The sequence below is a fragment of the Pecten maximus genome, chromosome 10 (genome assembly GCF_902652985.1).
Source record: "Pecten maximus chromosome 10, xPecMax1.1, whole genome shotgun sequence".
NCBI classification, from domain to species: domain Eukaryota; kingdom Metazoa; phylum Mollusca; class Bivalvia; order Pectinida; family Pectinidae; genus Pecten; species Pecten maximus.
In genome coordinates this window covers 25865757-25881775 of record NC_047024.1, presented here as the reverse complement: position 1 = coordinate 25881775, position 16019 = coordinate 25865757, and the positions used below count along the sequence as shown (strand labels likewise).

The 16019-nt window shown below is 36.5% G+C and overlaps 1 protein-coding gene across 2 annotated transcripts in view; it reads right to left on the bottom strand.

Moving 5' to 3' along the window:
- LOC117335704 overlaps positions 1-12434 on the bottom strand; it is a 32386-nt gene extending 19952 nt beyond the window's left edge. The window contains exons 1-3 of one of the 2 annotated variants that reach the window (XM_033895873.1): positions 12329-12434; positions 7830-8001; positions 6485-7476 (exon numbers count right to left, since the gene is read on the bottom strand). In XM_033895873.1, coding sequence (XP_033751764.1) covers positions 6485-7476; positions 7830-7988 — 1151 coding nt within the window. In that variant the 5' untranslated portion in view covers positions 7989-8001; positions 12329-12434. Of the gene's footprint in view, positions 1-6484; positions 7477-7829; positions 8002-8492; positions 9261-12328 lie in introns of those variants that run through there. The other variant, XM_033895871.1, reaches the window with a different exon arrangement.
- Positions 12435-16019: the final 3585 nt, after the last annotated feature.

Below are 16019 nucleotides of genomic sequence, written 5' to 3'. Positions count from 1 at the left end.
TTCGCAATGGCTTTATCATCAAGCGATTGAGAGCTAGTGAAAACGAGACTTCCGGGGTAAAGGTCACCGCGACCGATTTCGTCAGTATTGATGCAGATGTTGTAAAAGACGTTATGAACGTTTTGGACAGTGAAGACGAGGAGAAAATAGAGACAGAGGAGGAACATTCCGTAATCAGTGGTGCTACGGCGATTGATTATTTACACGAGATAAGCCATTTTTTGGAGTCCCAAAATGATGTCAGATGTTTTTAGTACTTTGTACACACTTGCCTCACACGAAAAGTTTCGACAGAAAATTATAACTGACTTAAAATAATTGAATCGCTTTTAATTTGTACATGCTTGTAATTTTATTTTCATATTTTCATACAGCGAAGTTTTTAGGAAAAAACAATAAAATTCGTAATACACGTAATACGAACTATCAATATAACGAACTGATTCAGTTGGTCCCCTGGGATTCGTTATAACCGTGTTTTACTGTATATATACATAGCTTTGATCAACTTTATTGTCGTCTCATATCACACGAGACTTCCGATATGAGAATTCCTTGTCTGACAATCATTAACACAGCATTCGTATAACTGTATACATTTTGTGCTTCACATTTGCTAGCTCCATTGTCTCATCAGACTATCTGATCATCCTCAGTATGGCATTCATATAGCTGTATACTTTTAGTACTTTAATCATTAACTACAGGTTTTTTTTTTAAATGTCTTCAATACAATGCAACATATCACCAATATGGTCCAGCCCCTCAAAAGGGGCATGTACACTTTCAGAACTGTATATATATATATATACTGTCACCTATAGGATTTTTTAATTGTAATGTCTATCATATATCACAGATCAAGACCTGTCTAATCACCTTCAAAACAACAAACATAGCTATATAGCTAGTACATCCACATTATCGTACAATATATAGCGTAGATTCAGTTAACTGCATGTTCCATCTTTTGTGTAATGGGTGGGAGAGGTAACATTATGTACAAGTGCCTAAAATGATTCCCTTCAATGGAACTTGAGCTATATATATTTGCCAATGTTAGCATATATCTATTGAAGAACTAAAACATGTCCAAATAAATTCTTTTTTTTTTATTCTTGCTTTAAATACACGTAATTATGTTCTAGTATGATTTTCATGATCACTATCTATTAATAATTGTGACAGTATTATCAAAATACGAGTGTAATCTTTGAAAATATGTATCTTTGAAAGAACAAAATATTTTTTGTGAAAATTTTTTTTTTGGTAATTATAATGAAGCTAAGGTTCATGCGAGAAAATATACACCAAAGTCTATATTGTCCTGGAAAAAGACATTAAATCTGTACTCATGTTTGTCATCAAAGATCACGCGATCAAGGAACATTTTAGTTTGATAAAGACATGTACACGCATGTCATCAGTAAGTTACAAATCTACCATTAGAATGGGAAGACGTCAACACATTTGAGGCAAGCTGATGCTACAATGAGCACCAGCTGATGTAGGAAGTGTGAAGTTTTACTATAAATCATTTGTAGATTTCCGATCAAGTTTTAGAGCTAATCCACTAAGAGATTAAATTGCGTATTCAAATATTTTGGAAATACTCAATCATCTAGAGCTGAACAATTGCAAAAGGAACATGTACTGTCAGGAAATGTATTATTTATATTCAAAAGTCATGCAAATACCTTGAACAAGACCATGAAAATTAAATGACATAACTGTGTGTTGATGTGATCAAAAGCTTCAGGCTTATACTTGTGTACTATATCCATGTTGACAAAATCTTTCCACAGGCCGACTTAAAAAGAATGTGGTCGGAGATTGATATCGGTTACATTTTTCGACTTGAGACATATAAATGATCGGTTACATTTTTCGACTTGAGACATATAAATGATCGGTTACATTTTTCGACTTGAGACATATAAATGATCTGTCACATTTGACAATCCATCTATAAGAGAAAATCTTTTTTTCTCTGAATTTTAACAGGCTTTGATAACCTTTACTCAAGGTGCTCTTACTTATATAACTTAACCATTTAGCATGGCCACTTACCCTGATGAGAGGATTCTCGAATTTCTTGTGGACATATATATGCCCATTTTGATTAATATAAATTGAAAGTCATTTAGTCTTAAATCAAATGCATTTTTCTTTAACAAAAAGGTCAACTACTTTATAAGATGTCAAATTTTGACATTTAATTGTTCTGGTCAACATGCCCGAGATCCTTTGAAATTGCATTTAATATTAAGGATGAGCCCCCGGAAATTTCATGCAATATGTCACTATCTAAAAGGAAAATATGGTCTAAAAACATTTTTTCAGCCTTATATTTGATCAGTTCTCATAAATAACAGCTAATTGGGTAAATCTCTTTAAGATCAAGTGCAAAAACTCTAAAGTATTACTAACTGTTAAGCCAGAAACAAGAGATCCCAGAGGGATCTTGGCGCCCACCATTGAATGATCTTTATAGGTTCCATGTCAGATTGATCTTTTCTCTACTTTTCCCTTCCTCTAAGTCTTACTAATCTGTGTAAATTCAGAAACAGCCCTCTAGTACTTTGCAAACAATTTAAGATTTAGCGATAATGGCTGTCTGTTGTTTTCGGATTGGTCCGAAAATGCAACACCAGGGACCAAGGGGAGCCTACATATGAAATTCGAGAAAGATCCCTTCAGTACCTTCTGTAAAATAGCGATAACAAACTTCAATTGTCAAAATACAAGATGGCTGCCTGTCGGGCAGGTTGTTTTCTGACTGGTCTCAAAATCCAATATGCATAACTAGGCACAGAGGGCAATCCACAAATGAAATTTCAGAAAGATCCCTTCAGCAATTTCTGATAAATAGCGACAACAAACTTGAATTGTCAAAATCCAAGATGGCTGCCTGTCGGCCATGTTGTTTTCCGATTGGTCTCAAAATGTAATATGCATAACTAGGCACCAAGGGGAACCTATATATGAAATTTGAGAAAGATCCCTTCAGTACTTTCTGAGAAATAGCGATAACAAACTTCAATTGTCAAAATCCAGATGGCTGCCTGTCGGCCATGTTGTTTTCCGATAGGTCTCAAAATGCAATATGCATAACTAGGCACCAAGGGGAACCTACATATGAAATTTGAGAAAGATCCCTTCAGTACTTTCTCAGAAATAGCGATAACAAACTTCAATTATCAAAATCCAAGATGGCTGCCTGTCGGCCATGTTGTCTTCCGATTGGTCTCAAAATGCAATATGCATAACTAGGCACCAAGGGGAGCCTACATATGAAATTTGAGAAAGATCCCTTCAGTACTTTCTCAGAAATAGCGATAACAAACTTCAATTATCAAAATCCAAGATGGCTGCCTGTCGGCCATGTTGTCTTCCGATTGGTCTCAAAATGCAATATGCATAACTAGGCACCAAGGGGAGCCTACATATGAAATTTGAGAAAGATCCCTTCAGTACTTTCTCAGAAATAGCGATAACAAACTTCAATTATCAAAATCCAAGATGGCTGCCTGTCGGCCATGTTGTTTTCTGATTGGTCTCAAAATGCAATATGCATAACTAGGCACCAAGGGGAATCTACATATGAAATTTGAGAAAGATCCCTTCAGTACTTTCTCAGAAATAGCGATAACAAACTTCAATAAAGCAGAAATCTTCCCAGGTGCATGAAGTGCTACCCTACAAAGATTCTGAGTTTTGAATATTAATCAACTGTAATTATTTAACTGATTATTTTCATCAAAGGTATGGTGATACTACAATGCATACCGTATATAAGTGTAAATGTATTGAATATACAGGCTGTTGCAAGGTAAATGCATCAGAACCCTTTAATGGTAATTAGTAGAGCCCTAACCATTTCACCCACTAGTTACCTCAGTCTGTCAGATTTCCGATGTGAGATCATTCTTAAATAACACTGTACTCAGTTTGTACCCGACGTTTTTGTAGTATTTTGTTTGTCATGCAGTACAAGACGAAACAGAAATGAAATTAAAAGTCTACAAAAACCTGCAGGAACTCATCCATGACTAGGACGTAGTCTGTGGTCGTTCGTAACCAATATCAACCTCTGTGTGTGTCAATCTGGCATACACATGTTATTCTTCACATCAGAAATACAGGGTTGCTACCATACACGATTGTTTTAGGCAGCGGTCACCATTTAAATTTAACCTTCAGTTAACCAAAAGTAGCACAATATTTTGATCAGAAATTTTTACAAAATTCTGGAACAAAACCGAATATGATCAGGATATATACAACAGTGAGGGGAAGCATGTGACCTGTAACAGATATAGGAACACTAAAAAGTCAGAAAATGGCCGACGAAGGTGCAGGCTCACAGTAAATATGATGCTTTTAAACTCATTAACGGTATCAATATCAACAATTTAATAAGTGCATGGGACCCGTAACACTTATAGTTAATAGATATACAATGTACACAAAAGACATCACTATATGCTGTAGTTATTGCAAACACTTCTACACCATTTGTCACAACACGCAAGATATGGAGAATACATCGTCAATAAACATTACAAATATCATTCAAATAGTAATATTTAGCTGGTTAATTGCAGCCTAGGTTCTCAAGTGTAATAAAAATGGTAAAATATTATGATATGATGTTGACTCTGCTATCAAGAAGCTGTATTTGTAAGTTTTCTTTGAAATTCTATAGAAATGATATGGAGAACACACCATGTTATAACAGACATAGGAACAGTACAAAATGTGTCCCTAGTATTGTTGTGTCCCACAGGTGCACACCATTTAACATATGGAACGCGAGGAATAATATTCCGACCTTAAGTTATAAGACGACGGTTTTATATGACATAAACGGCTTGTAGAAAACAATTTTTCATTAACCATACTATGTGTCATGCCTCTTTTAATTTGCTTCCTGAAATGCAGTCTATACCATTTATGTTGGTATATGTTAACCTTCGACAACCATTTGTATCCAGTTCAAAAATAGATGATATATTATATTCTTAAGGAGTCAAAATGAAAAAAATCTTTCTCAGGGCATAAGAATTATGCATCTTAAAGTTTGGTTAAAATTAAAGATCCAATACAAACAGGATGACAGCCAAAAAATGGTCTTTAGTTAATATTGACAGAGTCCATGCGACCAAAGTATTAGCACAAAGTTTTTTAGAAGTGTGGTATAACTGCTTACCTTATTTTTCATTACACTAGACCTGCGGACAGTTTACTACTTAGCGTTGGTAATTTAATGTTATAATTAATCACTGATTGGAATTAATGCTTTCTTTTCTTATGGAGTGCGAGATATTTCTGTGCTTTGAAGACTTTTCCGCAGGTTTCACAAGGGAAAACTTGATCCGAATGGACATATTTTCTATGGTCATCCAAGTATGATGCTGACTTGAAAGACATCACACATACATCACAAGCTGGTTTTGTGTCTGTGTGTACCTTCATATGGCGATACAGGTTACTTGCGTACCTCACATGTTTTCCGCATATTGTACACTGCCTCTTCTTTTCATCTGAGTGTTTTGTCAGATGATCTTGCATTTGTTCTTTTCGCTCGAATTTATGGTGGCAAATTTCACACTGGAGTTGAAGTGTGCCTTGTTCGTTTCGAGCGTGTCGCTCCAGTGCGGCTTTGGATATGTAACTCTTGCCACATATGGAACAAACATAGGGACGGTCCCCAGAATGTATATTCAGGTGACGTGTGAATGTTGCTTTGGAAAAAAACATTTTCCCACATTCATTGCAATTGTATTTTGCGTCGCCCGAGTGCCTCCTTTCATGTAGTCTTAAACTACTATTATTTTCATATGTTTTTCCACAATGCTTGCATAGAGGCTTTAGTCCGAGATATATTAACATTTCATGAATGAGTACATCCGGACAACACAAACACGGGACAGCTAAGGCCAACGAAGCAACACAAGTTAACACAGGGGAAATATCTTCACGGCAATTTTTTGTAGGAAACATAAATCATTTCTTCAATTCTCCTTTCTGTTTTTACCATTGAAATTCACATTAAGATATATATATATATCTACATTATTTACAGAAAAGAAATGTTACCATATCAGTTATAACAAGGTGTGTTCTCCATATCATTTCTTGAGAATTTCAAGGAAAACCTGCACTTATTAAATTGTTGATACTGATACAGTAAATGAGTTTAAAAGCATCAAACTTACCGTGAGCCGGCACCTATACAGGTCACGTGTTTCCCCCCACTGTACAATTAAACATGAAACAAACACGTAGATACCCAGAATATATCAGGTCTATATATCAATTAATTTTAGTGGTACTCAATAATTATGATATACCAAGTTCGTGGATGGAAGCAACATAACCCTAATGTGAAAATTAACATGACTGATGTGTGATACACCAGATTGTGTGTGTACACCAGATTGTGCGTGTAGATGATAAAAAAAATACTATTAATCCCTACCTTGGCTTGTTATCTTCCCCAATTTCTGACGCAGTTCCCAGATTCATCGCCATCTCAGGCATAGACTTAACAATGTTTTTGAGCACCTTGGTTGCATCTACACCAGTTTCGTCTGAAGCCCCTAGATCACCTGAGTTTGCATCCTCACTTGGTGCATCTGAGGCTGTTTCGCTAGTCTGTGACAAGTGCTGGGCACTAGGAGGGAATGATCTATGTTTAAGTGATGGACGTTTTTGTAATGAAGGGGGAGGTGGAATGGCAACAGTTAATTTATTGCCACTGGTGGCAGATGATTCGTTAGGAAATGGTCGTGTGTCGTATGGTGCCTGCCTCACAAAGTCTGTTGTTCCACTGTAGCCTATAGATTCACTGGTATCCTCACTAAAACTTGTATCGTCCTCATCCTCATAGTCGGACACTGGCTCCTCCTTAACCTGCATCATTAGAGGATCTGACGTTCTGTCATCTTGCTGGCCCTCACTGGGTCCAGATGACGACATACCGATAACTGAATGACCTCTACCATTGTCCTTAACAGAATCTGACTGACTAGACTTTTTCTGTAATGCTGCCGATAATTTGTCAAGGTTCATTCTTGGTCGTTTACTAGGTGTTTCTGCTTCTGGTTCTGTACTTTCTCGTTTCATTTCATTTTGGATTTCTGAAAATATAATTTGTAAGCTGGAGTTTGTCATTTTGAGACTGTAGTCTGTTGCAAGTTTATCAGCAGTACCTGTTTCCTTATTGGAGTCACGGAATTCCTGACAGAATTTCTGGATGCTTGTCACCTTGAGAATTTTGGTAAGTTTTTCAACAGATCTAAGGTTCGCAGAAGTGAGGTGTAGAACCCCATCATACAGGTAGGTCAGGAAGACGTTGAGGCCCTCCAGACCCACTGTCATTGGCAGTTTAACCTCCAGAATGGATACTTCATGTTGTCCACCCACTGTCAACAGGTAAGGACAGGCTGCCAACAACACCAGGCGGTGAACCTGAAAAACAGAATTACACATATCACATCTGGTGAGTAGACTATATAATTTTCCCAAAATCAAAAATTCATCTCTCTGCTATCCTTATGCTAAACAAGCGACATCATGGTAAACATTGTATTTTTTTCTGAATATCAATACACGTTGAACATATATACATGAGTTATGCACTTTTAATTATGTTTCTTTGCTAACCTAATATTCTCAGTTGATTTACACTGTCCAGCTTCATCCTTGTAAATGGGAAAAGCCTGTCAAATATACCACTCATTAGGCAGACAAAGTACTGCATCATAAATTCAATGAAGAAAAACATTACTAATCTTATTTCAAGTGTATTTGTCAATACATACATAGACCTTGACAGGTCCGACCTCTATGGTAGCATCGCAGAGTTTCTTGTCACGCCAGAGCTCTGACAGTTGATACAGGACTTGGCTCGAGTGATCAGGGTTGACAAATACTTGTTCAAGCATAGGCGTGTTGGTCAGGCTGCCAGCCTCGGTAGCCATGGTCTTAACCCCTCTGTAAAATAGATGCAAATTTTGTTGACAATTCAGGCAGCATTAAATAACAATGGCATCATGCAAATAAATAGAACTTCTGATTGAATACACATAATTAATTGCATTTCAAGTAGCTTTATAGCTTAACTTTAGAATAATTAAATATCTCGCCAGCATATTTTGATATTTGTGAATCACAAGTTATTCAAGCTTTGAATCTATCATAATATGTATTTGATTTCTTATTTTCAATACAGAGCACAAACATTCAACAGTACAAAAGCCATTCTAATGTGATAGTTGTAAATTATATCTAAATAATCCAGCTTTAATAAAAAGCTCACTAAAATATATATCCAGAGGTTTTTTTTTAGGTAAAAAAGGTTGATCATGATTCATTAGTATGGAAACAAGTAAATAAATCACCAAAAGCAACCCATGTACAGTCAGTGGTCATAAGTATTGTCGCACAATGGCGACGTCATTGTGCAAAATAAATGAGGTATTTACGTTTTCGGTTGTAACTTCGTTCCAAGACCATCCTTTTGCATAAGATTAAGGCCGGAACAAATTATAATGTCATGTATTCAGGTGGTCACGTAACTAGAGTTATTCCCCGTCCACTGTGTTATTGTCGTCTGCTCTGTCAATGGCTACCAGAGGCGGCGAATTGTCAAGCGTACAAAAAGAAGATATCGTAAAATTATTCCAGAGTGGTCTTTCCGGGAGAAAAGTTGCTGATTTGTTAAGTTTAAATCGGAGAACAGTTCAGCATTTTTTAAAGCGATTCCGTGAGAGGGGTGACATTGAAAATCGTCCTCGAAGTGGGAGGCCCCGGAAAACGTGTGGACGTTGTGAACGTCATCTAATTTGTGTTGTTAAAGAGAACAGAAGAGGGACTTTAAATGATATTACAGCAATATATAACAAGGTGCAGTAGCAAATCTTTCTTCCAGAAGTGGTAGAAGAAGATTGTTTGACTCTGGATTTAAACGGAGATCTGTTTCTAAGAAAATTACCATAGGACCAGTGAATCGTGAGCGACGACTCCGGTTTTGTAGGACAAAACTTCAATGGACCATGCCAAATCAATGGTCAACTGTGATATTCAGTGACGAGACCAAAATAGAAATAGGTGCAGATAGAAAAGTGTTTGTTTGGCGTCAAAACAACGAGCGGTTACACCCCGATTGTGTGGGAGTAGTTAAAAACCCAGCTAGAAATGTTCGGTTTTCTGTTATGTTTTGAAGCTGTATTACCTACTTTGGTGTTGGTACAATAATTCCCGTTGATGGAAACATAAATACAGTGCATTCCACTTAATCGGGTAACGCTTAATCGGGTATTTCGTTTAATTGGGTAAAATTTTAAAAACCAAAACCATTTTCTCTTAAATCATGTTAAAAAAATTCGTTTAATTGGGTTGGAAAAGTCGTATTTTTCGGTTATTCGAATAGAACAATCGGGACAAAAAATAGAAATGCTCCGATTTTCACGAAAGTCATCGCGTATTTCTTTAAGTTTTAGACATTTATCAACAAATAGTGTAATTTTGATGGTTCAAATGTCAAAAAACAGTTAAATATTACCTTAAACGGTAATGTTATGTCGGGGTTTTGTCATGTTCAGAACTGTGTTGTTGTTGATTCTGCCTCGTGTGGTTTTTCCCCCAACAGGAAGTCGACTAAGAATTGTGGGTAAAATTAAATGTTATTTTTAGAGTCAGCAGCAGGCAAAACGTAATGGGGTTTTAAAAGCATAATTAAGCGACTAGACAATTAAACTTTTACGTCTGGGATGTAAAATCTTCGAAGCAAAAACCAAAACAATAGGTTTTTACCTGGGTCTGATATTGCTACAGATCGATTGATATCACCGCTTACTGTATGTGGCGAATCCAAAGTGAGGGGTTCGCCACGGGGAAATGTGACGACACCGATACACAGGTGAGTTAAAAATCAGTAGCGAGCAGTAAAATGACAGACGCCCGACGTTAGCTCATAATTCCTATTCAGGTTAGGATTAGAACTGGTTAATAAAAACATTACATTGGATTTCGTGTTGTTTTATCAGTGACTGCCAGTGTCAAGTTCGTATAAATTTATGCCACAGGAAACGACCTAAATAAACTCGGTTTCTCCGATCTCTGTGCTTTGGTAATTGGAAATAATATGGAATATTTTAAACTTCAAAGCGAACATAAGAATGTCTCTATGATAAACATAAATGATTTTAGATGTAATTGTCGGCGAGTCCTTAGATCGTATGTCAAATTAGGAACACACGGATGAAACAGGGATGTATGACCCCCCGATTTGAGGTGCTACGATTGTACTGTGCCGCGAATAAGAAAATCATTAAGGTTTTGTTATTTTAATACACACATTTTTATACAATTAGTAATAGTAATCTGACAATTTGACATCAGTAAAAGCACAAACAAAAACACCGTTTATTAACAATAATAACGCAAATATTTTCATCCAAAATCGACCCAAGTCTGACTACCATTACGGACCAAATCCAAGATGGCGACGTGCATTTCGGCTTATCGGGTAAGTCGGTTAATCGGGTAAAAAGTCCCCGCAAATAGGCAACCCGATTAAGCGGAATGCACTGTAGTCGGAAGTACATTTCTATTCTTGATGAAAATCTTTGGCCTGTGATTGTCCGACACTTTTCAAATACTCCTTGGATTTTACAAGAAGACAACGCCCCCTCTCATGTGTCACGGGAAACCACTGAGTGGAAGAATAACAATAACATCAGAACACTTCCTTGGCCATCTCAAAGTCCAGATTTAAATGTAATAGAAAATGTATGGAAAACTATTAAAACCCAGCTTTCAAGACGTTTAAATGAAATCCAAAACCGAGGGAACTTAATCCGCATTGTAAATGAGATTTGGGCCGGCTTGCCAGTTTACTATATTCAGACCCTTTACAACTCGTTACCACAGAGATTACGAAGTGTAATGAGAGTAAGAGGACAGATAACAAAATATTGAAAATTTCAGGTATGTACCTCTTTTAATTTTTGAGATATACAGATTTCTAAATGTTCATAATTCAAAAAATGTCACAATGACGTCGCCATTATGCGACAATACTTATGGCCACTGACTGTAGACTGAAGGCCAGCTTGCCGTCTGTACATACACTTATGGTAGCAATTAGCCAAGACCTATTTTGAGTAAAATTAACTTTCTAACTTCACATTTTGAGCAACAAAATCATGTCCTCAAATTTAAATGCATAAATATATACTACCATATCAAAACTAAGAAAATTAAGTATATCTATCATTCATGGTACCAGGTCTAACTTTAACTACTGAATAGTGAGTGCAGAAGACCCTTTTCAGTTGATCATGTAATAAAACATTTAAAACTGCATAAAAGATATATATACAATACTTCAGATATTTATTGTAGCATTTTAGACATTTTATTTTATATGTAAACTGCAAGCTGTGATATCATTGTAATCGTTTGCATTTATTGACAGTATTTTAGTTTATTGTGTTAAATACAGTCTCTTTCACTCAGCTGATGAAGCAGGTTTCTTTGGCTCAGGAGGTAGAGCTGTGGTTTATCACCCGGGTTCAATTTTGGGCACTGGACAAGAGTGTTTTTTTCCTATTCTTTCACATAAAAGACTGCTTATATTTTTAGTGAGTAATGATAAATAATTCTCAGAAATTAAGGTAATTTTAAAACAAAACAAAAATTGATTTGTATATACCCTTTACTGACTGCTTATCAAAGTTTCCTTGCAAAGCTGAGTTTATTTAACAAATCATTAGACAAGTTTGAAATAAAACAATCCTACTTAGGAAGGGAGGTGATCATGATGGGAAAGGGAGTAATTTTTCTTAAGCAATTAAATTACCTCCACTTAGATTTTGTTTATTTTATCTCACACAAAGTGTGTTTCCCAGTCGAAACTGTCGCTCACACACCTTTTCTAAAATGTTGTCAGTCATGCATTAAATAAATGTTTATTTAAAACATATATATACTTTCATGCTATTTTTCAGATTTGAGCGTAACCAGATTGGACTCAATTTGAATTTGCAAGGAGCTGGAAATAACGGGAATAGTAGGGGTTTGCCAAAATAAACATCAAATGAGTACACGTAGTTTCTGTCGCTTTCGTGATTGCGGAAAAAAACATACAACATGAGGACTCTTTTCAACGGACAAGAAAGTTTGGGAACTGATCAACAACGCCGCTCACGGAGTCGAGTTGCCGAAGAAAATGTCACTCGAATAGTAAGATTTCGGAATATTTTGTTATTATGCTCGTGGTGAAAATATATCGATAACCAAATAATTAAATGCATGCCTTCCTGTATGGATATGGATCAACGTGTCAGAGCTTCAAACGTTCAAATCCACTCTTCCTCATCATTGTACCATGGTCAGTCGGCCATCTTGCTTCTTTGTTCCCCAGATTAGGGAGACTTTAGTTTCGATTGTGGGAAAATAATTCTTATCCAACATTTCATTCCATGAAGTGTTCACAAGTACACGTATTAATAATTCAAGTTTTTATTATTTAATTGTTTACACATCTTTCTTTTTAATGTTTGTGGCACAAATAGATGTACTTAACACAATTCGATATATTATTTCACAACATATTCAATTTAAAACTGGTCCCTGATACTAAAATTATCGGCCAATGAAACGCGCACTATTTGCTTTGGTACTGAATATGCAAATTCATCCGTATCCCTTCCTTCATTTCAAGAAGACAATTTATTGCTGAGAATATATTAGGTATCTGAGGATAATATCCATTTCCTAACAATTCTCATGGGTAAGTTTGTATCAAAAAATTATGAGGGATTTCTCTTAATGTGTTGTCATCTTTAATATTGATAAATTTTCTGTATATTACCACGCATTTGGTGCTTGTTATGATACCAAAGAAGATTGCATCGAACATGGACGGAGCCATTTTGTCATTTTAGGACAAGAAATGTTATCCATATGTATCGATTCTCGAAAGTATGGTATTCCTTAGAGATAATAAGTATCTATTAAGTGTTTATTAACCCAAATATACGTGCTTAATGCTATCTCATTGTGTTATGATGAGCATAAGAATTTTTACCCAGACAGCAAAGTACTTATATGATACAAAACATAATTTCATTCTGAGGAAAAATGGGGTCACTTCTCAAGGTCACTAAACTGTAGTCTGTACTATATTTCATGTCTTTTGTCATTCATTATAAATTGTCTAAGGAAATCCCATTGTTAAAGCTGCGAATGTAAATGAGGATCTACATTAAACAAAGGGAGAAACTACATTCTCCAGTAGCCCCCCTGTAACCTCTTAGATGGACAGGCTATTTAGAGTTCTAAATGCCTTATCATGCATTAAAATATAAAAATAAAAAACCTAATAAGGCAAATACAATTTTTAGCCCACCATCATCAGATGGTGGGCTATTCAAATCGCCCTGCGTCCGTGGTCCGTCGTCCGTCCGTCCCTCCGTCCCTCCGTCCGTCCGTAAACAATTCTTGTTATCGCTAATCCTCAGAAAGTACTGAAGGGATCTTTCTCAAATTTCATATGTGGGTTCCCCTTGGTGCCTAGTTATGCATATTGCATTTTGAGACCAATCAGAAAACAACATGGCCGACAGGCAGCCATCTTGGATTTTGACAATTGAAGTTTGTTATCGCTATTTCTAAGAAAGTACTGAAGGGATCTTTCTCAAATTTCATCTGTAGATTCCCCTTGGTGCCTAGTTATGCATATTGCATTTTGAGACCAATCGGAAAACAACATGGCCGACAGGCAGCCATCTTGGATTTTGACAATTGAAGTTTGTTATCGCTATTTCTGAGAAAGTACTGAAGGGATCTTTCTCAAATTTCATATGTAGGTTTCCCTTGGTGCCTAGTTATGCATATTGCATTTTGAGACCTATCGGAAAACAACATGGCCGACAGGCAGCCATCTTGGATTTTGACAATTGAAGTTTGTTATCGCTATTTCTGAGGAAGTACTGAAGGGATCTTTCTCAAATTTCATATGTAGATTCCCCTTGGTGCCTAGTTATGCATATTGCATTTTGAGACCAATCGGAAAACAACATGGCCGACAGGCAGCCATCTTGGATTTTGACAATTGAAGTTTGTTATCGCTATTTCTGAGAAAGTACTGAAGGGATCTTTCTCAAATTTCATATGTAGGTTTCCCTTGGTGCCTAGTTATGCATATTGCATTTTGAGACCTATCGGAAAACAACATGGCCGACAGGCAGCCATCTTGGATTTTGACAATTGAAGTTTGTTATCGCTATTTCTGAGGAAGTACTGAAGGGATCTTTCTCAAATTTCATATGTAGATTCCCCTTGGTGCCTAGTTATGCATATTGCATTTTGAGATAAATCGGAAAACAACATGGCCGACAGGCAGCCATCTTGGATTTTGACAATTGAAGTTTGTTATCGCTATTTTTGAGAAAGTACTGAAGGGATCTTTCTCAAATTTCATATGTAGATTCCCCTTGGTGCCTAGTTATGCATATTGCATTTTGAGACCAATCGGAAAACAACATGGCCGACAGGTAGCCATCTTGGATTTTGACAATTGAAGTTTGTTATCGCTATTTCTGAGAAAGAACTGAAGGGATCTTTCTCAAATTTCATATGTAGGTTTCCCTTGGTGCCTAGTTATGCATATTGCATTTTGAGACCAATCAGAAAACAACATGGCCGACAGGCAGCCATCTTGGATTTTGACAATTGAAGTTTGTTATCGCTATTTCTGAGAAAGTACTGAAGGGATCTTTCTCAAATTTCATATGTAGGTTTCTCTTGGTGCCTAGTTATGCATATTGCATTTTGAGACCAATCAGAAAACAACATGGCCGACAGGCAGCCATCTTGGATTTTGACAATTGAAGTTTGTTATCGCTATTTTTGAGAAAGTACTGAAGGGATATTTCTCAAATTTCATATGTAGATTCCCCTTGGTGCCTAGTTATGCATATTGCATTTTGAGACCAATCGGAAAACAACATGGCCGACAGGTAGCCATCTTGGATTTTGACAATTGAAGTTTGTTATCGCTATTTCTGAGAAAGAACTGAAGGGATCTTTCTCAAATTTCATATGTAGGTTTCCCTTGGTGCCTAGTTATGCATATTGCATTTTGAGACCAATCAGAAAACAACATGGCCGACAGGCAGCCATCTTGGATTTTGACAATTGAAGTTTGTTATCGCTATTTCTGAGAAAACTAAGAATGTCTCTATGATAAACATAAATGATTTTAGATGTAATTGTCGGCGAGTCCTTAGATCGTATGTCAAATTAGGAACACACGGATGAAACAGGGATGTATGACCCCCCGATTTGAGGTGCTACGATTGTACTGTGCCGCGAATAAGAAAATCATTAAGGTTTTGTTATTTTAATACACACATTTTTATACAATTAGTAATAGTAATCTGACAATTTGACATCAGTAAAAGCACAAACAAAAACACCGTTTATTAACAATAATAACGCAAATATTTTCATCCAAAATCGACCCAAGTCTGACTACCATTACGGACCAAATCCAAGATGGCGACGTGCATTTCGGCTTATCGGGTAAGTCGGTTAATCGGGTAAAAAGTCCCCGCAAATAGGCAACCCGATTAAGCGGAATGCACTGTAGTCGGAAGTACATTTCTATTCTTGATGAAAATCTTTGGCCTGTGATTGTCCGACACTTTTCAAATACTCCTTGGATTTTACAAGAAGACAACGCCCCCTCTCATGTGTCACGGGAAACCACTGAGTGGAAGAATAACAATAACATCAGAACACTTCCTTGGCCATCTCAAAGTCCAGATTTAAATGTAATAGAAAATGTATGGAAAACTATTAAAACCCAGCTTTCAAGACGTTTAAATGAAATCCAAAACCGAGGGAACTTAATCCGCATTGTAAATGAGATTTGGGCCGGCTTGCCAGTTTACTATATTCAGACCCTTTACAACTCGTTACCACAGAGATTACGAAGTGTA